The 15,811-nt window shown below is 45.2% G+C and overlaps 1 protein-coding gene across 1 annotated transcript; it reads left to right on the top strand.

Moving 5' to 3' along the window:
* Nucleotides 1–828: 828 nt before the first annotated feature.
* Nucleotides 829–15,555, top strand: LOC139559129 (transmembrane protein 200A-like). The gene is made up of 2 exons (XM_071374863.1): nt 829–1,208; nt 13,460–15,555. The coding sequence occupies exon 2, from the start codon at nt 13,492–13,494 to the stop codon at nt 14,836–14,838; it is 1,347 nt and encodes a 448-aa protein (XP_071230964.1). The 5' UTR covers nt 829–1,208; nt 13,460–13,491; the 3' UTR covers nt 14,839–15,555.
* Nucleotides 15,556–15,811: the final 256 nt, after the last annotated feature.

Here is a 15,811-nt window from a genome sequence, read left to right as displayed (position 1 = left end):
GCAATAACATGTTTGGCGTGACAATGAGCGATAGGGATTTGGTAAACGCAGAATCAGACTGGCAACCGGGTTACTACACAATTATCGTGGCGGGCCAAAGGTTTGGTGTTATGTGCCCTTGTTTAGCCACAAGATGGCGTAGTACTAATTGGACAGTATTCCATCCGTGTTGACATAAATGACCTCGCTGTCAATGAAATAACTATTCCTTAGCAATGAGAATAATGAATAACTATGGGAATATAATTGATGTCCAAGTTAATTATTAATTGCTGCCATTAAAGCTCATTTGAATGAGTAGGGACGTGTATATTTGGTATATGTATCACAGTTTCCCAGGCACATTTAAAGACCTATATGATTGTATGGGTGTAGGCCTCTGTTTTATGTCACCCAAAGCATGTAGAAATCTGAATTGTTTTAAGATAAGCTTAGCCTACCATATTCGTCCATGGATGGATGTATGTAGCCAATTTCAAAGGATTTCTGAGACCACTAACAGACTAGCGTACTATTAAAATGGTCGGTTGGTCAGTCAACAGTGCGCATCTCACCTACTAGTTCACTAATAAGTCTAAACTATCTATGCCAGCTGCAATCAGCTTTCTCAATACGCTGTACTATAGTACTGTGCACATATTGCTGTATTTATATTGTTTTTGTGTCTATTGTCATGTGTTCTTACTACGCGCTGCAAAATGAATTGCTCTCGGGGATAATAAAGACTACTCTACTCTAAAGCATAAAGAATTATCCAAAGTGCACGCGTAGGCATTAAGCAACAGCAGCCTACTCAAATGCTCCATTTCTACGGAGGAGCAGTGCGCATCGCATCAGGGTTCGTGAAGGAAAGGAGGCGCCAAGGAAAAGTAGCAGTGGGAATTCGGTCAGTTCTGTGAGGGGGCGGTCGCATGTAGCGTAAATTTTTGTCTCGGGCTTTTGAAAATGCCTATTTCCCTGCAGTAACAAACGACACCGATATAGGCTATAGAAACTTACTGAATAAGAGACGGAGCACATATTAGACTGCGAGCAACAGAGCCACGCACATCCTTGATCCTTCCGTTTTGGATTTAAACTATAGGCAAATTAAATTGCTTGACGGATATCACAATATTTTAAGGCTTATATGAGGGAACAAACCAAACGATACTGTATCGAAATGTGTCGGGGGACAATGAATACAACCGAAGAATACGGCATCAAAGGCAAGTAGGCTATAACTTTCCCCGGTAACCTTCAGAAGTAGCCTAGGCTATCACCCCGCAGGTAGTTGAAATATGATTATTACAATGAGAGCGGCAACTTCAGACAATTGACGTTGAAACATTGTAGCAGCCTTTTCTGAGAGGTCTGAAGAGAGAAAGATTGTATTTGCTTAAGTTCAGGACAAATCAATCACGGTCTGGTTTCCCTTCACCTATGCCTATTTCAACTGTGGGTTATTTTGGAGATTGTATATTTAGAGGAAATCAAGATTAAATTTTCCCGCGGAAACCTTAATCAGTTAATTGATAGTCCACACCGAAGGAATGCAACCCCCCCCCCCTGCAGCCTGCTATGCCGCGACCGACATAGAACCGTTATTTGCCGGGGGGGGGGGGTGTTACATATCTGTAACGTCTTCCCAATATGGGACTTCGAAAGGTATGATATTATACAGGGTAATTGGTCGAATACCATATAGTTAATTTGGAGTGCGCGTAATACCATTTTGCACGCAATATGTGTAGGCTAAATTATTGATAGGGTAAGCAATGCAGATAAAATATAATAACGGGAAAATATTGCAAGCATGACGCATGTATTTACTCCTACATAGTGTGTGGACCTTGGCAATCATCAAAATAATTGTTTGCCCAGCGTCGTGCACGTCTAGGAACAGGATTGAGAAGAAGAAAATTGCCTCAAGCGTATGTCGATTTCCATGGGGAAATAAAACATTGAAGTAAAACCAGTAAAACGCAGAAACTGTCACATGACTTGAATTTTGAGAGTAGACTGTCAAATTCAGATTGCCCATGCAAAGGTTCCTTCTCTCCCTGCTGTAAGTGGCTGTCTTGGTACCGAAGGCACTTAGCTAATTATATAGCCTAATATATCTCATATAGAATTCAAACCCACAGATTGATCTTATTCCAATGTTATGTAGTACTGCTTGTGACTTGATGCCAGTGTTTGGCCATACTCCACATTATTGACTGGCTAATGAAAGGTGAGGTCTGGTTTGCCTCATTTATAAAGACCATATCAGTGGCCATATGAGCAGAGGGAATGATCTTGCCCCAGGAAGCCAGGCAACTAGAGGGAATGTTCTTGCTCCAGGCAGCCAGACAGCTAGAGAGACTGTTCTTGCTCCAGGCAGCCAGACAACTAGATGGAATGTTCTTGCTCCAGTAAACTAGATGGAATGTTCTTGCTCCAGGCAACTAGATGGAATGTTCTTGCTCCAGCCAGCCAGACAACTAGATGGAATGTTCTTGCTCCAGCCAGCCAGACAACTAGATGGAATGTTCTTGCTCCAGGCAGCCAGGCAACTAGAGGGAATGTTCTTGCTCCAGTCAACTAGATGGAATGTTCTTGCTCCAGGAAGCCAGTCAACTAGAGGGAATGTTCTTGCTCCAGGAAGCCAGACAACTAGAGGGAATGTTCTTGCTCCAGGAAGCCAGACAACTAGAGGGAATGTTCTTGCTCCAGGCAGCCAGACAACTAGAGGGAATGATCTTGCTCCAGGAAGCCAGACAACTATTCTTAGAACTATTAAGGAGGAGTACCTGCTGTAACGCTCTCATTTGGACTATAGCGAATGTAATTCAGTATCAGCAGCTTTTAACTATCCAGATCACCCAAATGGGATTCAAACCTACAACCCGCTGGTCAGGACAGTCTGGTATCCAACCCCTGGCGCTGGTCATAGTAGACTCCTTGGTCTTGTACACGGTCAGGTTGTCCAACTGATGTACAACGCATTTGACACAATAGTTGTGTATTACCTCACGCTGCTCCTCCCCCTACTGTATTACCTCACGCTGCTCCTCCCCCTACTGTATTACCTCACGCTGCTCCTCCCCCTACTGTATTACCTCACGCTGCTCCTCCGCCTACTGTATTACCTCACGCTGCACCTCCCCCTACTGTATTACCTCACGCTGTGCCTCCCCCTACTGTATTACCTCACGCTGCTCCTCCCCCTACTGTATTACCTCACGCTGCTCCTCCCCCTACTGTATTACCTCACGCTGCTCCTCCCCCTACTGTATTACCTCATGCTGCTCCTCCCCCTACTGTATTACCTCACGCTGCTCCTCCCCCTACTGTATTACCTCACGCTGCTCTTCCCCCTACTGTATTACCTCACGCTGCTCCTCCCCCTACTGTATTACCTCACGCTGCTCCTCCCCCTACTGTATTACCTCACGCTGCACCTCCCCCTACTGTATTACCTCACGCTGCTCTTCCCCTACTGTATTACCTCACACTGCTCCTCCCCCTACTGTATTACCTCACGCTGCTCCTCCCCCTACTGTATTACCTCACGCTGCTCCTCCCCCTACTATATTACCTCACGCTGCTCCTCCCCCTACTGTATTACCTCACGCTGCTCCTCCCCCTACTGTATTACCTCACGCTGCTCCTCCCCCTACTGTATTACCTCATGCTGCTCCTCCCCCTACTGTATTACCTCACGCTGCTCCTCCCCCTACTGTATTACCTCACGCTGCTCCTCCCCCTACTGTATTACCTCACGCTGCTCCTCCCCCTACTGTATTACCTCATGCTGCTCCTCCCCCTACTGTATTACCTCACGCTGCTCCTCCCCCTACTGTATTACCTCATGCTGCTCCTCCCCCTACTGTATTACCTCATGCTGCTCCTCCCCCTACTGTATTACCTGACGCTGCTCCTCCCCCTACTGTATTACCTCACGATGCACCCCCCTACTGTATTACCTCATGCTGCTCCTCCCCCTACTGTATTACCTCACGCTGCTCTTCCCCCTACTGTATTACCTCACGCTGCACCTCCCCCTACTGTATTACCTCACACTGCTCCTCCCCCTACTGTATTACCTCACGCTGCACCTCCCCCTACTGTATTCCCTCACGCTGCACCTCCCCCTACTGTATTACATCACGCTGCTCCTCCCCCTACTGTATTACCTCACACTGCTCCTCCCCCTACTGTATTACATCACGCTGCACCTCCCCCTACTGTATTCCCTCACGCTGCACCTCCCCCTACTGTATTACATCACGCTGCACCTCCCCCTACTGTATTACATCACACTGCTCCTCCCCCTACTGTATTACCTCACGCTGCTCCTCCCCCTACTGTATTACCTCACGCTGCTCCTCCCCCTACTGTATTACATCACGCTGCTCCTCCCCCTACTGTATTACCTCACGCTGCTCCTCCCCCTACTGTATTACCTCACGCTGCTCTTCCCCCTACTGTATTACATCACGCTGCTCCTCCCCCTACTGTATTACCTCACGCTGCTCCTCCGCCTACTGTATTACCTCACGCTGCTCCTCCCCCTACTGTATTACCTCATGCTGCTCCTCCCCCTACTGTATTACCTCATGCTGCTCCTCCCCCTACTGTATTACCTCACACTGCTCCTCCCCCTACTGTATTACCTCACGCTGCTCCTCCCCCTACTGTATTACCTCACGCTGCGCCTCCCCCTACTGTATTACCTCACGCTGCACCTCCCCATTCACTGAACCCTCTTCCAGCCAGGACAATGGCAACAATAGAGACTAAATAAGATATACCCAAAGCAAAATGTTTTAATTAATGATAACCAGCTAGCTGTGAAGCAAGCTAGTTAAACAGTCAAAAATGTTTAGTAACACTAATGTTAAGCAAGGTAGACGTAAACTTTTCATGGGTAGCTAGCTACCAATTATTCATGGTTAGCTAGCTAGCCAGTTAGCCCTATTGAATTACTATGGACTTACACATTCCCTGAACCTTCTTCCAGCCAGGACAATGGCAATAGAGACGAAACAAGATATACACAAAGCAAACATTTTACTTCATAACTATCAGCTAGCTATATGTGAACCGTAATAATGTAACTAACCAGGAGACCTAAAACTAAAGGGTAGATGTCAATTCTTCGTGTGTCTATCTGGCTAGCTAACAGTAGTAGTTAGCACTATTGACTTACTATGTATGGCCTTGTGATTTACGCACACTACAGTGGGTCTATAGTGAAGGCAGGTTAACATGCCAAAATTAACACAGCATGTATTTATTAACGTATCGAGATAAAAAATATTGTAGTCCGGCAACATATGAGATGTGAATGGGCAACATTTAATTCTGAAGTCGGAGTGAATTTTCTCTCGCTGCAGCTCAAATAATGGCCGTCGTTGATGTCAAGAAATTGAGCGGCATTTTTTTTTTACGAGGTTTCGTCATATTTCTGTGCAAACTTTTCGTTGAAGCTTGCATAGATGCATGCTTCAAAATACGTACAAACAGAGTTCGCATTCGAGAAGAGCACGGTAGGATGCATTTTGAGAAACACCCAATGTTTGTGTTTTATCACAAAAGCAACAGTTGAATCACAACCATTGTGTCAAATGTGTTGTACATCGGTGTGTTGTACATCGGTGTGTTGTACATCGGTGTGTTGTACAGCCTGAGTGCCAATGGGCCTTAGTGGATCATTAAAAGTTGAATCTGATCATCATCTTTCTAACTGATCTGAATCACTCTCCCTGCGTCCCAGATGGCTCCCTATTCTGCACTACTTTTGACCAGAGCATAGGGAATAGGGTGCCATTCAGGACGCTGTTGCTGTCTAAACCAGCCCTGCATCTCCACTGAGGTCAAATAAGCCAAACAAAATCAGGACGGGATCCAAAGCAGTGTTGTAAATGACACAGAGTAGAGCAAACCGTCGCTCTGAGACTCCTGCCAGAGAGTCTGTACAGTTTGTTATTTCAGACCTGTTGAATTGGCCACAACTAGTCGTTCCTCTTCTGGGTGACGTTTTGTTAGTTTTTCTCTTCTCGATGTTCTTCAAACCCAGTGAATACATCAGAGGGGTATGGTGGCCAGGGGCATGGTGTGTGGCCAGGGGCATGGTGTGTGGCCAGGGGAATGGTGTGTGGCCAGGGGCATGGTGTGTGGCCAGGGGCATGGTGTGTGGCCAGGGGCATGGTGTGTGGCCAGGGGCATGGTGTGTGGCCAGGGGCATGGTGTGTGGCCAGGGGCATGGTGTGTGGCCAGGGGCATGGTGTGTGGCCAGGCGTTCAAATGTTTAGTTGAATAATGATGAAAAAAATGTACATTCCAGATTCCACTCCCGAGCATTCCACTCCCGAGCATTCCACTCCCGAGCATTCCACTGTGCTTGACTCTCTCTTAAAAGCAGTGATGACAGGTTGGGGGTTACGTAGTTCAGACAATGAGACACTTTAAAAGCAGTGCACAAGTCACCTTCATTTAGAGTATCAAGAAAACAACCACCAGTGGTGCTCTCTGAGCAAAAATACAACCATGATCTCTGAGTTTCTGTGAAACAAAACCTTGTTGACATTTGATCAGATAGCTTTATTGCCCTGTACTGTTTCCCTTTCACATGTACAGTTGAAGTGGGAAGTTTACATCCACTTAGGTTGGAGTCATTAAGACTCGTTTTTCAACCACTCCACACATTTCTTGTTAACAAACTATAGTTTTGGCAAGTCGGTTTGTGCATGACAGTAATTTTTCCAGAAATTGTTTACAGACTTATTATTCACTGTATCACAATTCCAGTGGGTCAGAAGTTTACATACACTAAGTTGACTGTGCCTTTAAACAGCTTGGAAAATTCCAGAAAATGATGTCATGGCTTTAGACGCTTCTGATAGGCTAATTGACATCATTTGAGTCAATTGGAGGTATACCTGTGGATGTATTTCATAACGATGAAATACAGCCATTATTTATCGTTTATCGTTTATGTATTTCTGATAGGCTAATTGACATCATTTGAGTCAATTGGAGGTATACCTGTGGATGTATTTCAAGGCCTACCTTGAAACTCAGTGCCTCTTTGCTTGACAGTCATGGGAAAATAAAACAAAATCAGCCAAGACATTGTAGACCACCACAAGTCTGGTTCATCCTTGGGAGCAACTTCCAAACGCTTGAAGGTACCACGTTCATCTGTACAAACAATAGCACGCAAGTATAAACACCATAGGACCACGCAGCCATCATACCGCTCAGGAAGGAGACGCCTTCTTTCTCTTAAAGATGAACGTACTTTGGTGCAAAAAGTGCAAATCAATCCCAGAACAACAGCAAAGGACCTTGTGAAGATGCTGGAGGAAACCGGTACAAAAGTATCGATATCCACAGTAAAATGAGTCCTATATTGACATAACCTGAAAGGCCGCTCAGCAAGGAAGAAGCCACTGCTCCAAAACCACCATAAAAAGGCCAGACTACGGTTTGCAACTGCACATGGGGACAAAGATTGTACTTTTTGGAGAAATGTCCTCTGGTCTGATGAAACAAAAATAGAACTTTTTGGCCATAATGACCATCGTTATGTTTGGAGGAAAAAGGGGGAGGCTTGCGTGCCTAAGAACACCATCCCAAACGTGAAGCATAGGGATGGCAGCATCATGTTGTGGGGGTGCTTTGCTGCAGGAGGGACTCGTGCACTTCACAAAATAGATGGCTTCATGAGGAAGGACAATTGTGGATATATTGAAGCAACATCTCAAGACATCAGTCAGGAAGTTAAAGCTTGGTCGCAAATGGGTCTTCCAAATGGACATTGACCCCAAGCATACTTCCAAAGTTGTGGCAAAATGGCTTAAGGACAACAAAGTCAAGGTATTGGAGTGGCCATCACAAAGCCTTGACCTCAATCCCATAGAAAATCTGTGAGCATAACTGAAAAGCGTGTGCGATCTAGGTGGCCTACAAACCGGTTACACCAGCTTTGTCAGGAGGAATGGGCCATAATTCACCCAACTTATTGTGGGAAGCTTGTGGAAGGCTGCCCTAAACGTTTGACACAAGTTAAACAATTTAAAGGCAATGCTACCAAATTCTAATTGAGTGTATGTAAACTTCTGACCCACTGGGAATGTGATGAAAGAAATGAAAGTTGAAATAAATAATTCTCTCTACTATTGTTCTGACATTTCACATTCTTAAAATAAAGTGGTGATCCTAACTGACCTAAAACAGGGAATTTTTACTAGGATTAAATGTCAGGAATTGTGAAAAACTGAGTTTAAATGTATTTGCTTAAGGTGTATGTAAACTTCTGACTTCAACTGTACACATACAGTACCAGTCAAAAGTTTGGACACACCTACTCAAGGGTTTTTCTTTATGTTTGACTATTTTCTACATTGTAGAGTAATATTGAAGCCATCAACCATGAAATAACACATGGAATCATGTAGTAACAAAAAAAGTGTTAAACAAATCAAAACGTATTTGATATTTTAAATTCTTCAAAGTAGCCACCCTTGATAACAGCTTTGCACACTCTTGGCATTCTCTCTACCAGCTTCACCTGGAATGCTTTTCCAACAGTCTTGAAGGAGTTCCCACATATGTTGGCTGCTTTTCCTTCACTCTGCAGTCCAACTCATCCCAAACCATCTCAATTGGGTTGAGGTCGGGGGATTGTGGAGGCCAGGTCATCTAATGTAGCACTCCATCACTCTCCTTCTTGGTCAAATAGCCCTTACAGAGCTTGGAGGTGTGTTGGGTCATTTGTCCTGTTGAAAAAGAAATGATAGTCTCACTAAGCGCAAACCATATGGTGATGGCGTATCGTTGCAGAATGCTGTAGTAGCCATGCTGGTTAAGTGTGCCTTGAATTCTAAATAAACCACAGACACTGTCACCAGCAAAGCACCCCCACACCTCCTCCTCCATGCTTCACGGTGGGAACCACACATACGGAGATCATCTGTTCACCTACTCTGCGTCTCACACAGACACGGCGGTTGGAACCAAAAATCTTCTTATTGGTGTCCTTTAGTAGTGGTTTCCCTGCAGCAATTCGACCATAAAGGCCTGATTCACGCAGTCTCCTCTGAACAGTTGAGGTTGAGATGTGTCTGTTACTCGAACTCTGTGAAGCATTTATTTGGCCTGCAATCTGATGTGCAGTTAACTCTAATGAACTTATCCTCTGCAGCAGAGGAAGCTCTTCCTTTCCTGTGGCAGTCCTCATGAGAGCCAGTTTCATCATAGCACTTGATGGTTTTTGCGAAGTTGTAAACAATAGCCAATTCCGGGACATAGACATGTCTTATATGGGGATTTTTCTTCTTCTTGTTAATCTAACTGCAGTGTCACATTTACAGTAGCTATTACAACAACAAAAATACCATGCTATTGTTTGAGGATAGTGCACTACAACAAAACACTTATCACGGCAGCTGGTTTGATGCATTCACCTCTGAAGGTAAATAATGTACTTACATTCAGTAATCTTGCTCTGATTTGTCATCCTGATTTGTCATCCAGCCATCTAGATGTGTGAAGGTTAGTGCATTTTCTGTAGGGAAGCTAATGATCCATCATGTATGACATTCCTGGGAGTGTGTTAACTTACATTTTTTATTATCATAGCATTTTTGTATGTTCTCTATAGTTATGTACTTGAAAATGTATAAATTGACCAATTCGGTACATTTGTGCAAACTCCTGTCAGACTTGATACAAAATGTTGTGTAGTGATGTAATTCTTCACTGGATCAGTCTGAAACTGTGCACGCACACTGCTGCCATCTTGTGGACAACATCTAAATTACGCCTAAAATCTTATCTCAATGTATGGCCTTTCTCTTGCATTTCATAGATGATGAAAAGAAAGAGAACGCATGTTTTTTTCTTTGTATTATCTATTACCAGATCTAATGTGTTATATTCTCCTACATTAATTTAACATTTCCACAAACTTTAATGTTTCCTTTCAAATGTTATCAAGAAAATGTATATTCTTGCTTCAGGTCCTGAGCTACAGGCAGTTAGATTTGGGTATGTTATTTTAGGCGAACATTTAAAAAAGGGTCCGATCCTTAAGAAGTTTTAATTAAATTAAAATGAATGATGGACTGTCGTTTCTCTTTGCTTATTTGAGCTGTTCTTGCCATAGTATGGACTTGGTCTTATACCACCCCTAGCTTGTCACAACTGATTGGCTCAAACGCATTAAGAAGGAAAGAAATTCCACAAATTAACAAGGCACACCTGTTAATTGAAATGCATTCCAGGTGACTACCTCATGAAGCTGGTTGAGAAAATGCCAAGCGTGTACACAGCTGTCAACAAGGCAAAGGGTAGCTACTATGAAGAATCTCAAATCTCAAATATATTTTTATTTGTTTAACACTTTTTTTTGGTTAACACATGATTCCATGTGTTATTTCATAGTTTTGATGTCTTCTTTATTATTCTACAATGTAGAAAATAGTACAAATAAAGAAAAACCCTTGAATGAGTTGGTGTGTCCAAACTTTTGACTGGTACTGTATACTATATATACAAAAGTATGTGAACACCCCTTCAAATTAGTGGATTCGGCTATTTCAGCCACACCCGTTGCTGACTGGTGTATAAAATCGAGCACACAGCCATGCAATCTCCATAGATAAACATTGGCAGTAAACTGGCCTTTCTAAAGAGCTCAGTGACTTTCAACCTGGCACTGTCATAGGATGCCACCTTTCCAACAAGTCAGTTTGTCAAATTTCTGCCCTGCTAGAGCTGCCCCGGTCAAAGTGCTGTTAATGTGAAGTGGAAACGTCTAGGAGCAACAACGGCTCAGCCGCAAAGTGGTAGGCCACACAAGCTCACATAACAGGACCGCTGAAGCGCATAGCGTGTAAAAATCGTCTGTCCTCGGTTGCAACACTCACTACCGAGTTCCAAACTGCCTCTGGAAGCAACGTCAGGACAATAACTGTTTGTCGGGAGCTTCATGATATGGTTTTCCATGGCCGAGCAGCTGCACACAAGCCTAAGATCACCATGCTCAATGCCAAGTATCGGCTGGAGGGATGTAAAGCTTGCCGCCATTGGACTGGAGCAGTGGAAACGCGTTCTCTGGAGTGATGAATCACGCTTTACCGTCTGGGTTAGCAGATGCCAGGAGAACGCTACTTGCCCGAATTCATAGTGTCAACTGTAAAGTTTGGTGGAGGAGGAATAATGGTCTGGGGCTGTATTTCATGGTTCGGGCTTGGCCCCTTAGTTGCCGTGAAGGGAAATCTTAATGCTACAGCATACAATGACGTTCTGATTCTGTGCTTACAGCTTTGTGGCAACAGTTTGGGGAAGGCCCTTTCCTATTTCAGCATTACAATGCCCCCGTGCACAAAGCGAGGTCCATACAGAAATGAGCTGTTGAGATCGGTGTGGAAGAACTTGACTGGCCTGCAGAGAGCCCTGACCTCAACCCCATCAAACACCTTTGGGATGAATTGGAACGCCAACTGCAAGCGAGGCCTAATCGTCCTACATCAGTGCCCAAACTCACTAATGCTCTTGTGGCTGAATGGAAGCAAGTCCCCGCAGCGATGTTTCAACATCTAGTGGAAAGCCTTGCCAGAAGAGTGGAGGCTGTTATAGCAGCAAAGGGGAGACCAACTAAATATTAATGCTCATGATTTTGGAATGAGATGTTCGACGAGCAGATGTCCATATACTTTTGGTCATGTAGTGTATACTGTATGAATAAAGAAGTCCTATGGGAGACCAGTATGGAGCCCATGAAGTTGGGCCGTGTTCCATCATTCACTCTAAACCTTATCTAAAGGGCTTTGATGAACTCAAGCCAAACGATGAGTCCTGTGGCCGCCATCTGTCTGTCTGTGTATGCATATTTACCAAACAGTGAAGAAGAAGATATGCCTTAGCCTTTTAAGAAAGACCGCTAAATTTAAACCTCACATTCATTTAATTGTCTAAATATGTGATGTTGTGTGAAGAAGATAGACTGTGAGGAAGATAGTCTTCCTGTTTTTGTCTTTGTCATCTGGAGCGAGACTTCAGGCTACATTTGATAGTGGACGGGACATATTGATGGTGTCTGACAAAATAATCAAAGTTTATTTGGATTTTTATGTGTTTTGAGTGTTAAGTGCTGTCATCAGATCAGTTTGGTCTAGGGGTAGGGATTTAAAGGTATTGTTGCACACCTTGTTTATGGTCATGTGGGAACTCACCCTGTTTATGGTCTTGTGGGAACTCACCTTGTTTATGGTCATGTGGGAACTCACCCTGTTTATGGTCTTGTGGGAACTCACCCTGTTCATGGTCATGTGGGAACTCACCCTGTTTATGGTCATGTGGGAACTCACCCTGTTTATGGTCATGTGGGAACTCACCCTGTTTATGGTCATGTGGGAACTCACCCTGTTTATGGTCTTGTGGGCTCTCACCCTGTTTATGGTCTTGTGGGAACTCACCCTGTTTATGGTCATGTGGGAACTCACCCTGTTTATGGTCATGTGGGAACTCACCTTGTTTATGGTCTTGTGGGAACTCACCTTGTTTATGGTCATGTGGGAACTCACCCTGTTTATGGTCTTGTGGGAACTCACCCTGTTTATGGTCATGTGGGAACTCACCCTGTTTATGGTCTTGTGGGAACTCACCCTGTTTATGGTCTTGTGGGAACTCACCCTGTTTATGGTCATGTGGGAACTCACCCTGTTTATGGTCATGTGGGAACTCACCCTGTTTATGGTCATGTGGGAACTCACCCTGTTTATGGTCATGTGGGAACTCACCCTGTTTATGGTCTTGTGGGAACTCACCCTGTTTATGGTCATGTGGGAACTCACGTAGAACGCCACGTGTCAGTGTTTGTAGCATTTGAATTTAGATGCTCGCCACCGACATGGTTTGGAACAGTTTGTAAGAGGAGTACGCTATAACTTGAATGGTTTTCTGTGAACATTAACATACAAAAAAATGTACGATTATGCAAAATGTGAAACAGATTTTTTTTTTTTATATCTCCAAAGCAAGGACTAAAAACATTCACAAAATACCTTTTTAGTGTCTCTCTCTTAAATTGAAATGTTTTTAACAAAGTATTTCAAAAGGGAAACGTTTGGTTGTGTCACGTATCAAAACCCTGAGAACCAGAAGCTATATGTTTTACAACAGAGCAATAGAGCAAAAAAAAGGTATTGGCAGTATGATAGTGAGAACATATTAAATGAATTATATGAGGCTAAGAGTTCAATGTTTACAGGATAAGGATGCGTTGTTGCATCAGTCAAGTCAAAAAGTTGATTTAAAGCTCACAACCCACTTCAGAAGATTAAAAAAAGAGGAAGAAAACAAAGTAGAAAAAAGGGAAGTGGGGGAAAAAGGTGAACAATATCAACAACAGTAGAAAAAAATGGATAGTCCATAATTAATGTGTCTTCCTAACCCTTGAACCCCCCCCCCCCCCCTTCCACAGTGTTCCGATAGGGCACTGGACCGAGCCGCACCATGAAGACCCAGAAGGCCGGGGCCCCCGGGGGCCAGACGCCAAGCTCTCCTTCCCCACGCCAACGGATGTCTGCTTTCAGCCTGCGGGGCCGGAAGAAGGAGGGCCTGATCCGCGGGGAGCTACGCATCCGCTCCATGCCAGGAGCCTTCCTGGTGCTGGGGGTCATCGTGGTGGTGGTGGGCACGGCCCTGGCAGTGGCTGGGTACTGGCCCTACCGGACCCAGCGTTCCCAGCTGCTAGGAGTTGGACAACAAGGCTCTGGTTCTGTAGACGGGGCAGGAGGAGTTAGAGGTGGGGGTGTTTCTGAACCCCAGTCATCCGGTTGGAGCCTGGGGGCTAAGAGCCTCCTGACCACGACCAGTCTGATCCACAGTGAGCGGATGAAGCTCCTGGGACCAGTCATCATGGGCGTGGGGCTGTTTATCCTCATCTGTGCCAACACGGTGCTGTACGAGAACCGCGACAGAGAGACCCAGATGCTGCTGGCCCAGATGCGGAGCGTCATCTGTTCGGTGTCGGCGGCCGTGCCCTCGGCCGACCTCTCAGACATGGCAGCAGCCAACTCCATGGCCAGACACTACCAGTGGGTGAGCAGTCTGCCTGCCACCCACCTTAACATCCTCTATCTGCAGCAGCTAGCCAGCTCAGAGCCCCTGCTGCAGACGACCAGAGACAGCAGAGCGGAGGAGAGGGTAACTGACCGTATGTACCAGCAGGCCACCGTACAGACGGAGGCTCTACACCACCAGGACTCAGCCTCCACCCCTTCCCTCCACTCCTCCCACTCCAACTCATGCAACTCCAGCAAGATGGGCTTCAACACGGGGAGGGCCGGTGGTGGTGGTGGGCCAAGGGTAGGGGGCTTCAGCCCGGACCCCCGGCCCGCTCACCTCTTTAAGCTCAACAACTGTCTGTTGTCAGCCAGCTCCATGTCTACTCTTGGAGGGGATGACTGGGAGAGGTCGGAGGTCACGGCCACGCTGCCCAGGCGCTCCCACAGTCTGAGCTACAGGACTAACCCCGGCCCTCACGGGCCCCAGACTGTAATACGTCTACAGGAAGGGGCCATGCGACCCGGGGGACCTGGGGCAGACCCACAGAGAGTGCGGAGTGAGCCCAGCTCAGACGTGTGTGTGAACATGGTTGGGTGTGGCGGTGTGGAGCCCCTGGAGCTCACCCCCGTAGAGGAGCAGAGGCACTGCAGCTGGCCCCGGTTAGACCTGGGCTGTGCCCGCAGGTACCTGAAGCTGGACAATAAGGAGGACTCGGTGGACAGACTGCTAGACCAGTTGGAGCAGCAGTGTTCTCAGTGGGATAACAGTTTCGGCTCAGGGCCTTTCCAGTGAGAGCCAGTAAAGGTCCCATATCTCAATAAGGCCCCATATCAGGGTCCTCTGTCTGTTTTTAAAAAGCAGCTTATAAAGAAAGATCCTCATGGATGCTGATATATCCACTACCGGGAGTAGGAGCTTTTTTCCATTGGATCATAATTTTGCACTGTTTTCACTGACTCCTGAAACCGAGAAGGGAGGCTATAACAGAAACCGTTCTAGTGAAATCCAGTTTATGTATGAAGCTGATTTCCTCTCTCTTGGGATACACAGTACAAGTGTTGAGCGGCTTCCAATCTAAAGATACAAACCTTTAGAAACCTTGTTTCTCGGACTTCGCGTGGCGTGGATATATAAACACAAGTGTTGGAGGACTGCAGATGAATTGGATCAGTTTGGCAGACATCATTATTTAAGAGGGGAACAATACACATACTGTCAAATATGAGTTTGAAAGATTTGCCAGTCTGTTTACTGGGTGGCAGTTCGGCTTGGCATTTGGTAGTAATGTGGAGGAATCAATTTGTCTTTCGTTGCCAAAGCGTTGCTTGTTTTCAGGACACAGTAAAGCACATCCGAATGTGGGAGGTAGAAAGACATTCTAATGAGGGACTGTCTTCACTTTGCAATCAATTTAAAAACCAAACAACTGTAACCTGGTGAGCGACAGATGTGCTAATGGATAACAGCTAGTCAAATAAAATATATGTCCGTAGGAGACCAAAACAGGTGCATGATGATGTCATGTGTAATCTACATAGTTATGCAGAATAAGGGTTCAATTGGCTGTGTATCAGAACAAGAGAGAGTTAATGATAGGTTGGTTAACACTTTATTTAAATGGTACGTACATAAGGACTTCATAACACACATGAATAAACAGTACATAAGCATTTATTAAGTATTATGTATGGCTTATGAATGTGTAATAAATCCCTTATGTAGGTACCCTTCAACTACTATGTTGTCCGTTTGCTGTAGTTCTATT

This window comes from Salvelinus alpinus, chromosome 29 (assembly GCF_045679555.1).
Source record: "Salvelinus alpinus chromosome 29, SLU_Salpinus.1, whole genome shotgun sequence".
Lineage (NCBI taxonomy): Eukaryota > Metazoa > Chordata > Actinopteri > Salmoniformes > Salmonidae > Salvelinus > Salvelinus alpinus.
The sequence above is the reverse complement of the archived record's forward strand: the minus strand, read 5'-3'. Positions and strand labels throughout refer to the sequence as shown.